Source organism: Cricetulus griseus, chromosome 3 (assembly GCF_003668045.3).
Source record: "Cricetulus griseus strain 17A/GY chromosome 3, alternate assembly CriGri-PICRH-1.0, whole genome shotgun sequence".
Taxonomy (NCBI): Eukaryota; Metazoa; Chordata; class Mammalia; order Rodentia; family Cricetidae; genus Cricetulus; species Cricetulus griseus.
Genome location: NC_048596.1, coordinates 47,628,039 through 47,641,016, shown reverse-complemented (window position 1 = coordinate 47,641,016; position 12,978 = coordinate 47,628,039). Strand labels below are relative to the sequence as shown.

Genomic DNA, 12,978 nt, shown 5'->3' with positions numbered 1-12,978 from the left:
CCAGGCAGTGTTGAGACACATCTTCAGTCCCAGAACTCAGGAGACAGAGGCAGATGGATCTCTGTTAGTTCAACGCCACACTGAGCTACACGAATTTGATCCAGTCTAAAAGAGAAACAGCCCTCCCTTCCACCTTCCCTTCTTCCCACCCCAACATGCTCCCAATTTTCTCAGGAGGTCTTGTCTACTTACCCTTCTCAGGGGGAAGGGAGAAGGGGGGGGGGACATGAGGGAACAGGATGGTGGAGATGCAGGAAGGACAGAGAATGAGAGCAAGGAAAGAGATATCTTGATTGAGGGAGTCATATTGGGACTAGCAAGCAATCTGGCACTAGAGAAATTCATAGGAATCCACCAGGATGACCCCAGTTAAGACCTTAAGCATCAGTGGAGAAGGTGCCTGAGTTGGTCTTACCCTGTAATCAGGTTGACGAATACCTGTATCATCATCATAGAATCTTCATCCAGTAATTGATGGAAGCAGTTGCAGAGATGCACAGCTAAGAACTGGCCCGAGTCCCCTGAGTCCTATTGAAGAGAGGGAGGAGTGATAGCATGAGCAAAGGTGTCAAGACCAGTTTAGGGATACCCACAGAAACAGCTGATCTGAGCTAGTGAGATCTCTCCGACTCTGGACTGACAGTAGGGGAAACTGTATAGGACCAAACTAGGCCCTCTGAATGTGGGTGACAGTTGTGTGGCTTGGGCAGTCTGTGGGGCCACTGAGGGTGGGACCAGGATTTATTCCTAGTGCTAGAACTGGCTTTTTGGAGCCCATTATCTTTGGAGGGATACCCTGTTCAGTCTAGATATGAGGGGAAGGCCTTGGTTCTGCTTTAAAGAGATGTGCCAGACTTCCTTGAATCCCCATGGGAAGGCTTACCCTCTCTGAGGAGTGGGTGGGGATGAGATTAGGGGGAAGGGGGGGAAAACATGAGGATGGGAGGGAGTGGGAACTGGGATTGGTTTGTAAAATGAGAAAAGATGGTTTTAAAATAAAAAATAATAAAAAAGAATTAAGAATCTATCATAATAAACCTAAAAAAAAGAGAAGAGAGAAGCAGCTCATACAAAGGTCAGCAATTGGGATCACACACCTTTAATTCAAGCACTAGGGATATGGAGACAGGAGTGATATGGCTGAACAGAGAAAGAACTACAAGGCAGGAGGAGACAGGAACTCAGAGAATTGCAGTCTGAGGCTTGGTGGAGAGCAGTGAGGTCTTCGTTTGCACTCTGAGGATTTGTGAAGACAGGATCACCATTTTTTTGGTCTGAGGTAGAGGTAAGAGATAGTGGCTTTGTTTCTCTAATCTTCATCTTGAACCATAATATCTGTCTCTGGGTTTATATTATTTTTGCTACAGATATTGTTTGATTCCTCAATGGGGATTGTTTTTTAAGGGCTGGGGAATGGGAAGAGGGAGGGAGGGACTGTGTAGCAGGAGTGGAAGAAAGGGAAACTTTGGTAGAGATGCAATGTATAAGAGAATAATAAAAGTTTAGAAAAGTTGTTTTTGTTGAGCAATACCCCTTTCTTCACAAGCAGATTCATACAACAAAAACTTTTGGATTCTATGATTTGTCCTGATTACTGCAGCACACATGTGTACAGAAACAAAAGTCAACAGGCTTCTTCAAGTTTTTGTCAGACATTATGGGTTTTCCAAAACCTACAAAGTAGCAATTGTTTCTTTTTGAGAAGAATTTGTAAATCATGTTCAAATTATTATGTGAAAATCCAAGTCTCTAAACACAAGTTACTGGTTCTAAAAATCCAGTCAGTTTTTACAATGTCAGAATGACTTACATTTATTAAATTATAAAATTGTTCTAATTATTGCCCTTTCTATGTTTACTCATATGCTATATGCATTGTATAACAGAGAAACAAAATTTAAATCAGAATAACCTACACTACTAAGAGGACCGAGGACAGTAGAGCATCTGGCACAGAGGAGAATGGAACTCACGTTATCTTTACAGAAAATGGCAGTCTCCATATCCACCCCTCTGCACTTGAAAAGGGAAATTCTAATGTTTTCAAGATCTAGTCCTTAGGCCTTCTGTCTCCAGGAGTCTGTATTTGTATATCACCTCAGGTTTCTGTGTTGTTAACTTTCTCAGTGACTGAACTGGGATCATTTATTTCCAGCTGTGCCCTAAATGTCAGTGTAGGTTGGTATAGCTCACCGTTAGGGAATGGTGGTGACTAGGGAACAAATTTTGGGGGTGTTTTGGAGATATGATTAACAGCACATACTCATGGATTATATGTGAACTGAGGGGAAAAGAGCCCAAATGGAACAATCTTTGGACTTCATTATTTTAAGAGTTTATTAAGTTTGGATAGATATTCAAAGGATATTTTGAAAATTGGGTAAGTGCCAGTTGGCATAGGCAGACTATGATAAGGGAGCACAATCATAAAAATTGTGAAGGAATTTTCATGATGTGATTATGGTGTTAAATAAAATATCACAACCTTCAAAAGATCGTCATGCAAAAAGGGGTGTCTTATCATTTGTGTCTCAGAGTAAAATTTCATATTGTTTGTATTTGTCAAAGTCATATACATGTTTAAACAAGTCTGAATTTAAGTTAAAAAAACTACCCACATAATGATATTTTAGAAATATGGTTAAAATTTGTTTTGAGTTTTTTGATATTTTGTTTTTTCTCCAAGATACTGTATATATTATTACTACTCTATTAACAGTATTATTTGTTTAGTGATAACATCTTATGTTTTGTTGTTTCCTAACAATGAGCCAGAATTCTCAGTGATTTAAAGGTATCAACTTATTCTCCAAACATCCTGAAGAAGGACTCTTTTCATTGGCATTTTAAACTGAGACACAGAAAAGTGGCTACTCACTCAGTGCTTCCTGAAGTGTGAGTGGATTAATCAGGAAGAAAGTGAACACAGGTCAGTGACAGAGACTATATCCTGTTCAATCACAGCATGCTACCTCTGAGGATGCTTGTATGGTCTCAAAGCACCTTTAAAATCATCCACAAGAATTATGCACCATAGGAAAAGCAGGAAGCAAAATGGTCATTTTTCAAACTAATTAAATAAATTCTTGAGTAGTTCATGTTTGTTGAAAGGGGTAATTAAGAGTAAGCATCTCTCTTATTCTTTGTTGCAAGTATTGGTTGCTTAGTGTAGTGTTTATTTGGATGGTAAGTGTTGAGTTTTATATACTTTTTGGACTGGTCTGTCAAGGATGACTGTTTTCTTTGAAGAGTCAAAGGATGAATGCATTTCTTTAGATTTCAAATGGATTCCAGCTGTATGGATGAATATCTCATATCTCACCATGTTACACCCAAAAAGGAACTCATGGATCACTGTTCTTGGCAAATATACAACAAGATAGGAAGATTATACATATTCATATCCCTTACTTTCTAGTCACATAGCACATAGTGCTTAGTTCACTTGTATCTGACTCTGAAATGACAGTTATGAAAGTCAGAGTAGTTAATTTCTGAAATAAAATGTAAAACCAAATAAGAATATTTGATTGAAAATTTGAAGACAGCTGAGTGGTCATTAAGCATATCTGAGTGCTGCTGGAACTAACAGATGCCATACAGAGGGCTCTAGCAATTACATTGAAAGGAAATGGTAAGGTTATGGCAGTTTCACAGTTATTGGGGATCTTGCTTTAGTAGTGAGATTATGCAGATAATTCCATTTGAATGACAGTTATCTGTCATCAATTCCTACTCATTAACAATGTGTTTACTTTTCTATTTGTTTGGACAGGTGATATACAATTTCAACATGTCATACATGGAGAATAGCACTAAGGTGATTAAATTTACACTTTTGGGACTGACTAACAACCCGGATCTGGAAGTCCCCCTGTTCATAACATTCACCCTCATCTATCTCATCACACTAATTGGGAACTTGGGCATGATTGTGTTGATCTGGCTGGACTCCCGTCTCCACACTCCTATGTATCTTTTCCTCAGTAACCTCTCTCTGGCAGACTGTGTTTACTCCTCAGCTGTGACTCCAAAGGTGATGGCTGGGCTTCTCACAGGGGATAAAGTTATCTCCTATGGGGGATGTGCTGCTCAAATGTTCTTCTTTGTGTCTTTTGTCTGTGTTGACTCTTTCCTACTTGCTGCCATGGCTTTTGACAGGCATGCTGCAGTTTGCAAGCCCTTACATTATGCCACTACCATGACTGCTAGTGTGTGTACTTACATGGTGATCGGATGCTATGCCTGGGGATTTTTTGTGTCTGCTATACATACTGGATTCACATTTTCCCTTTCCTTCTGTCACTCTCATGTGGTCCATCACTTTTTCTGTGATATCCCTTCAATTCTGGATCTTTCTTGCTCTGATATCTATATGAATGAGATCTTGCTCTTTATCTTAGCCTCATTTAATTCCTTTTTTGCTCTGATAGTTATCTTGACCTCCTATGCATTCATATTCATTGCTATCCTGAGGATGCGTTCAGCAGAAGGAAGAAAGAAAGCCTTCTCTACTTGTGCATCCCACCTCACTGCTGTGACCATATTCTATGGAACTGTAATCTTCATGTATCTACAGCCCAGTTCTAGTCATTCCCTGGACAATGACCAAATGGCATCTGTGTTCTACACCATAGTAGTTCCCATGTTGAACCCAGTTGTCTATAGCTTGAGGAATAAAGAAGTTCATAATGCTTTCAAGAAAGCTGTTGAGAGAATAGAGACTTTGTTCAGCTCGTAATTTTAAAAATTTTAAATTATATGTTTTGTTGAAAGTAGTTGTGTCATATTTCTGAAAAAAAGTATTGATAAAAATATAAACTTTTCATGTAAGTATTATTTTTGGTTTTCCCATTTTGCTAAAGAATTACCTCCTTTTGTTGATGACCATTTGTATTTAAGAGCAAGAGCTGTGCTTACCCTTAGTGGTAGTCATTTGGAACTTGTTAACAACACAAAGTTACAATGCTGAATTACTCCAAACTGACAGTATATATGTATGTGTTTTCCTCCTTCCTACCCTCCCTGTCCAGAAGGAATAACAATTTAGCAAATACCTTTACAAATGCTCTTCTACTGACACTTAGCCAAGCTCAACACAAAGTATCTCTTCCTAAATTTCTTTATTATCGGTTTTAGACATGGTCTCCTATAGCCCAGATTAGCTTCCCATTTACCACATAGCTAGTGTTAACCTTGAAATCCTGACCCTCCGTCTTCAGTGCTGACTGTGGGTGTGAGTAATCAAGCCTGGCTGTATGTGGTGCTGGGGATTGAACCCAGAGCTTCCCGCATATTAGAAATGCCTTTCACCTAACCCAGACTCAGAAAGACAAATGTAATTTGCCATCACTCCTAAGTGGATATTAGACATAATGCCAGGCCAACCTCCAGGCCTCAAACACAGAGAATCTAGGTAACAAAGAAGACCCCAAGAGGGACATCCATGTATCTACCTAGGAAGGGGGAAAAGACAAGTTCTACTGAGTAAATTGGGAGCATGAGGGGAGGGTGGAGGATGGAAGAGGAAAGGGGAGATGAAAAAGGGAGTGGAGAAAATGTGTAGCGCAATAAAAATAATAAATAAGTAAAAAAAGAAATGCCCTTCTCCAGCATTACATCCCCATCACTGTCTTTTTAAACACAGAAAAGTCTGCCAATGCAAATGAAAGAAACAGAAACCTCTCAATGTAATTCTGATTATAAATTAGATACCCTGACTAGGTAACAGAACAGTAAAAATAGTAAAGTTAGTCAGTTTCTATGCAAAGGCAGCTTTTCAGTGCACTGATTAGTTGATTTGTTACTTTTCCCCCTTTCCTTTCTGTTGTGATGTATTTTGCTTTTGGAGACAAGAGTCTCACAATCTAGCATTGGTTGAACTGGAGCTCTTGATGTAGAGCAGGCTGGCTTTGTACTCACAGAGATCCATTTGCCTCTCCCTCCTGTGTGCTATGATTAAAGGCTTGTCAGCACTTAATATTAATTCAGGAGACATAAAATATGTATGTTTGATCATTTATCCATTTTTTTCTTTCTCTCAATTTGTTATTTAAATTAGAAACAAGATTATTTTACATGTCAATCCCAGTTCAATCTGCCTCCCCTCCTCCCCTTCCCCCTCTAACTAACACCCTATCTATCCCATACCCTTTCTGCTCTCCAGGGAGGGTGGGGGCTTCCATAGGGGGGTCTTCAGAATCTGTCATGTACTTTGGGATAGGGCCTAGGTCCACCCGCTTGTGTCTAGGCTTAGGGAGTATCCCTCTATGTGGAATGGGCTCCCAATGTCTATTCCTATGCTAGGGATAAGCGCTGATCTACTATAAAAGGCCCCATAGATTTCAGAGGTCTCCTCACTGAAATCCATGTTCATGAGGTCTGGATCAGTCCCATGCTGATTTCCCAGCTATCAGTCTGGGAAACAAGAGTTCTCCCTTGTTTAGGTCAGCTGTTTCTGTGGGTTTCACCAGCCTGGTCTTGACCACTTTGCTCATCACTCCTCCTTCTCTGCAACTGGATTCCTGTTCAGTTCAGTGATTAGTTGTGGGTGTCAGCTTCCACTTCCACCAGCTGCTGCATGAAGGCTATAGGATGGCATATAAATCAGTCATCAATCTCATTATCAGGGGAGGGCATTTAAGGTAGCCTCTCCTCTGTAGCTTAGATTGTTACTTTGTGTCATCTTTATAGATCTACAGACATTCCCCATAGTGCCTGATTTCTCTTTAAACCTATAATGGCTCCCTGTATAATGGTATTTCTTATCTCCTCTGTTCTTCCCCCAACTCAAACTTCCTTCTGCATCATGTCCTCCTCACCCCTCCTCTTCCCTTCTTCTCATTTTCCTAGCTCCCTCCCCTACATCATGCACCCAATTTGCTGAGGAGATCTTGCCTCTTTCTCCTTCTCCAAGAGACCATGTATGTCTCTCTTAGGGTCCTCCTTGTTTAGTAGCTTCTCTGGAAGTGCAGATTTTAGGCTGGTAATCATCTACTCAATGTCTAAAATCCACATATGAGTGAGTACATACCATATTTTTCTTTTTTTGTGACTGGGTTACCTCACTCAGAATGGTTTCTTCTAGTTCCATCCATTTGCCTATGAATTTCAAGATTCCATTTTTTTTTTTTTTGTGTGTGTGTGTGCTGAGTAGTAATCCATTGTGTAAATGTACCACATTTCGTCTATCCATTCTTCATTTGAGGGGCATCTAGGATGTCCTTGTGGTATGAATGTGTTTCTTTTGGGTATATGCCTACTAGTGGAATTGTTGGATCTTGTGGTACTGATTCCCATTTTCTTGGGGAGTCGCCATACTGATTTCCAAAGTGGCCGTACAAGCTAACACTCCCACCAGCAATGGAGGAATGTTCCCCTTTCTCCACATCCTCTCCAGCATAAACTGTCATTGGTGTTTTTGACTTTAGCCATTCTGACAGGAGTAAGATGGTATCTCAGAGTTGTTTTGATTTGCATTTCCCTGATGGCTAAGGGATGTTGAACACTTTCTTATGTGTTTTCCAGCCATTTTAGATTCCTCTATTGAGAATTGTCTATTTAGTTCTGTATCCCACTTTTTAATTGGATTGTTTGGTGTTCTGGAGACTAGCTTCTTGAGTTCTTTGTATATTTTGGAGATCAGTCCTCTGTCAGATGTGGGGTTGGTGAATATCTTTTCCCAGTCTGTGGGCTGCCGTTTAGTCTCAGTGACTGTGTCCTTTGCCTTACAGAAGTTTATCAGTTGATCTCAGTGTCTGTGCTACTGATGTAAGGTTCAGGAAGCGGTCTCCTGTGCCAGTTCATTCAAGGGTATCTCCCACTTTCTTTTCTAGAGGATTCAGCATGGCTGGATTTATGTTGAGATCTTTGATCCATTTGCACTTAAGTTTTGTGCATGGTGACAGATATGGATCTATCTGCAATCTTCTGCATGTCTGAATCCAGCTGTGCCAGCACCATTTATTGAAGATGCTTTCTTTATTCCATCATATAAATTTAACTTCTTTGTCAAAAATCAGGTGTTCATAGGTGTGTGGGTTAATAGCAGGGTTTTCAACTCAATTCCATTGGTCTACCTGTCTATTTTTGTGCCAACACCAAGCTGTTTTCAGAATTATAGCTCTGTAATAGAGCTTGAAGTCAGGGACAGTGATGCCTCCAGAATCCCTTTGTTGTACAGGGCTTTTTTGTTGGCTATCCTAGTTCTTTTGTTTTTCCATATGAAGTTGAGAATTGTTCTTTCAAGGTCTTTGAAGAATTGTTCTGGGATTTTGATGGGGATTGCATTGAATCTGTAGATTGCTTTTGGCAAGATTACCATTTTTACTATGTTAATCCTACCTATCCAAGAACATTGGAGATCCTTCCAATTTCTGGTATTTTCTTTAATATCTTTCTTTAGAGACTCAAAATTTTTTTGGTACAGGTCTTTCACTTTTTTGTTTAGCATTACCCCAAGGTATTTTATGTTGTTTGTGGCAATTTTAAAGGGTGATGTTTCTCTGATATCTTTCTCAGCCCATTTATCTTCTGTATATATTAGGGCTACAGTTTTTTTTTTTAGTTAATCTAGTATCCTGCCACTTTGCTGAAGGTGTTTATCAGCTGTAGGAGATCCTTGGTAGTATTTAGGGTCACTTATGTAGACTATCATATCATCTGCAAATAGTGAAAGTTTGACTTCTTCATTTCCGATTTGTATCCCCTCGATCTCCTTTTGTTGTCTTATTCTTCTAGCTAGAACATCAAGAACAATATTGCAGAGGTATGGAGAGAGTAGACAGCCTTGTCTTGTCCCTGAATTTAGAGGAATTGCATTGAGTTTCTCTCCATTTAATTTGATGTTGGCTGTCGGCTTGCTCTTTATGCTTTTATTATGTGAAGGTATTTTCCTGTTATCCCTGATCTCTCCAAGATCTTTATCATAAAGGAGTGCTGGATTTTGTCAAAGGCTTTTTCAGCATGTAGTGAGATGATCATTTTTTTCTCAGTCTGTTTATATGGTGGATTACACTGATAGATTTTCATATGTTTTACCATCCTTGTATCCCTGGGATGAAGCCTACTTGATAATGTTTGATGATTTCTCTGATGTGTTTTTGGATTCCATTTGCCAGTATTTTATTGAGTATTTTTTCATCAATCTTTATGAGGGAGATTGGTCTGTAGTTCTCTTTCTTAGTTGTGTCCTTGTGTGGCATGGGTACCAAGGTTATTGAAGACTTGTAAAAAGATTTTGGCAATGACCCTTCTGCTTCTATTGTGTGGAATACTTTGAGGAGAATTACCTTTTCCCTGAATTTCTGTTAGAAATATGCACTGAAGCCCTCTGGCCCTGGGCTTGTTTTGTTGGGAGACTTTTGATGACTGCTTCTATTTCATTAGGGGTTATAGGTCCAGTTAAGTTGCTTATCTGTTCTGGATTTAATTTTGGTAAGTGAATTCTATCCAGATAATTGTACATTTCCTTTAGATTTTCAAATTTTGAGGAATTCAGGTTTCTGAAGTATGACCTGATGATTCTGTGGATTTCCTCTGTGTCTGTTGTTATGCCCCCCTTTTCATTCCTGATTTTATTAATTTGCATGTTCCCTCTCTGCCGTTAGGTAAGTCTGGATAAAGGTTTGTCTATCTTGTTGATTTTTCTCAAAGGATGAACTCTTCATTTTATTGAATCTTTGTATTGTTCTCCCACTTTCCACTTTTTTGATTTCACCCCACTATTTGGTTAGTTCCTGGGATCTACTCCTCCAGGGTGTATTGGCTTCTTTGTGTTCTAGAGCTTTCAGTTGTGCTGTTAATTCTCTAGTGTGACTATTCTCCTGTTTCTTTATGTGGGCACTTATTGCTATGAACTTTCCTTTTATCACTGCTTTCAAAGTGTCCTGTAGGTTTGGGGTAGGTTATGTCCACATTCTCATTGAATTCCAGGAAATCCTTAATTTCTTTTTTTATTTCTTCATTGATCTAGGAATTGTGCAATTGGCATTATTTAATTTGCATGAGTTTGTAGGGTTTCTGCAATTAGTTTTGTTGTTGAATTCTAACTTTAAAGCATGGTGGTCTGATAAGATATAGGGGGTTATTTTAACTTTTTTGTACCGGTTCAGGTTTGCTATGTTTCCAAGTATGAGGTGGATTTTAGACAAGGTTCCATGTGGTGCTGAGAAGAAGGTATATTCTTTTTTATTTGGATGGAATGTTCTATAGATGTCTGTTAAGCCCAATTGGGCCATAACTTCTATTAGTTCCTTTGTTTCTTTGTTAAGTTTCTGTCTGGTGACCTCCTTCATCTCTTTTGATTGGTTTTAGTTTAAAGTCCAATTTGTTGTATATTTGGATTGCTATCCTTGCTTGTTTCTTGGGACCATTTGATTGGAAAACCTTTTCCCAACCCTTAATTCTTAGGCACCGTCGATCTTTAAAGTTGACGTGTGTTTCTTGTGAGCAGCAGAAGGATGGATTCTGTCTTCTTATCCATTCTGCTAACCTGTGTCTTTTTATAAGGAAGTTAAGACCATTAATATTGAGGGATATTAATGACCATTGATTGTTCATTCTTGTTTGTTTTGGATTTGGTGGTGGTAGTGAAACTATGTGTGGGTTTCCACCCCCTTTTTCTTTTGGCTATTTGTAAAGTGGGATTATCTATTGCCTACATTTTTCTGGTTGTAGTTAATTTCCTTAGCTTGCAGTTTTCCTTCCAGAACTTTCTGTAGGGCTGGATTGATGGATATGTATTGTTTGAATCTGGTTTTGTCATGGAATATCTTGTTTTCTCCATCTATATTAAATGAAAGCTTTTCTGGGTACAATAGTCTGGGCTGGCATCTGTGGTCACTTAGTGTAGGTAGAATATCTACCCAGGACCTCTTTCTTTCGGAGTTTTCAGATCTTTTCCCTGCAAACTCTTGGAAAATGAATAACACCCAATTGCACCATTCATGCTTTGAGGTAGAAATAAAAAAAACAATTAAAGACTTCCTAGAATCTAATGAGAATGCAGCTACAACATACCCAAACTTATGGGACACCCTGAAAGCAGTGCTAAGAGGGAAGTTCATAGCACTAAGTGCCCACATGAAGAAACTGGAGAAAAGTCACATTAGAGAATTGACAGAACAACTGAAAGCATTAGAGCAAAAAGAAGCAAACTCACCAAGGAGGAGTAGACACCAGGAAATAATCAACTTGAGAGCTAAAATCAATAAAGTAGAAACTAGGAAAACATTACATAGAATCAATGAAACAAAGAGTTGGTTCTTTGAGAAGATCAACAAGATAGACAAACCTCTAGCCAAACTAACCAAAAGGCAGAGAGAGAGAGAGAGAGAGAGAGAGAGAGAGAGAGAGAGAGAGAGAGCATGCTAATTAACAAAATCAGAAATGAAAAGGGGGATATAACAACGGACAATGAGGAAATCCAGAGAATCTTCAGGTCATACTTTGAAAACATGTACTCCACAAAATTCGAAAATCTAATGGAAATGGACAGTTTTCTGAATAAATATCACTTACCAAAATTAAACCAAGATCAGATAAACAGTTTAAATCGACCCATAACCCCTAATCAAATAGAAGCAGTCATCAAAAGCCTCCCAACCAAAAACAGCCCAGGGCCAGATGGCTTCACTGCAGAATTCTACCAGAAATTCAAACAAGAGCTAATTCCAGTACTCCTCAAACTGTTCCACACAATAGAAGCAGATGGGATATTGCCAAACTCTTTCTACAATGCTGCAATCACTTTGATACCCAAACCACACAAAGATAGGACTAAGAAAGAGAACTACAGACCGATATCCCTCATGAACATCGATGCTAAAATACTCAATAAAATATTGGCTAATCGAATCCAAGAACATATCAGAAAAATCATCCACCACAATCAAGTAGGCTTCATCCCAGGGATGCAAGGATGGTTCAACATACGAAAAACCATCAATGTAATCCACCATATAAACAAACTGAAAAAGAAAAACCACATGATCATCTCACTAGATGCTGAAAAAGCCTTTGACAAAATCCAACATCCCTTCATGATAAAGATCTTGGAGAGAACAGGAATAACAGGAACATATCTGAACATGATAAACGCAATATACACCAAACCATTAGCCAACATCAAACTAAACGGAGAGAAACTCGAAGTGTTTCCTCTAAAATCAGGAACAAGACAAGGCTGCCCACTCTCTCCATACCTCTTCATTATTGTTCTTGAAGTTCTGGCTATAGCAATAAGACAAGAAAAGGGGATCAAAGGGATACAAATTGGAAAGGACAAAGTCAAACTTTCACTATTTGCAGATGACATGATAGTTTATATAAGTGACCCGAAAAACTCTACCAGGAAACTCTTACAGCTGATAAACATCTTCAGCAAGGTAGCAGGATACAAAATTAACTCAAAAAAACTGTAGCCCTACTGGGTACAGATGATAAACTCAATGAGAAAGAAATCATGGAAACATCACCTTTCACAATATCCACAAGCAACATAAAATATCTGGGGGTAACACTAACCAAAAAAGTGAAAGACCTGTACAATAAGAACTTTGAGACTTTAAAGAAAGAAATTAAAGAAGATACCAGAAAATGGAAAGATCTCCCGTGCTCTTGGATAGGGAGAATTAACATAGTAAAAATGGCAATCCTACCAAAAGCAATCTACAGATTCAATACAATCCCCATCAAAATCCCAACACAGTTTTTTACAGACATTGAAAGAACAATACTCAACTTTATATGGAAAAAAATAAAAAAACCCAGGATAGCCAAAACAGCTCTTTACAATAAAAGATCTTCTGGAGGCATCACCATCCCTGACTTCAAGCTCTACTATAGAGCCATAATTCTGAAAACAGCTTGGTATTGGCACAAGAATAGACAGATAGACCAATGGAATCGAATTGAAGACCCAGATATTAACCCACGCACCTAAGAACACCTTATTTTTGACAAAGGTGCTAAATCTAA

At 38.8% G+C, this 12,978-nt stretch overlaps 1 protein-coding gene across 1 annotated transcript; it reads left to right on the top strand.

The window, feature by feature from the left end:
• Window positions 1–3,793: 3,793 nt before the first annotated feature.
• On the top strand, window positions 3,794–4,741 carry LOC100754840 (olfactory receptor 5B2). Its single transcript, XM_027406799.1, has one exon. The coding sequence runs from the start codon at window positions 3,794–3,796 to the stop codon at window positions 4,739–4,741; it is 948 nt and encodes a 315-aa protein (XP_027262600.1).
• Window positions 4,742–12,978: the final 8,237 nt, after the last annotated feature.

Excerpts from the sequence above, each read along its gene's own strand:
- LOC100754840 (XM_027406799.1), top strand. The coding sequence starts at position 3,794 with ATGTCATACATGGAGAATAGCACTAAGGTGATTAAATTTACACTTTTG.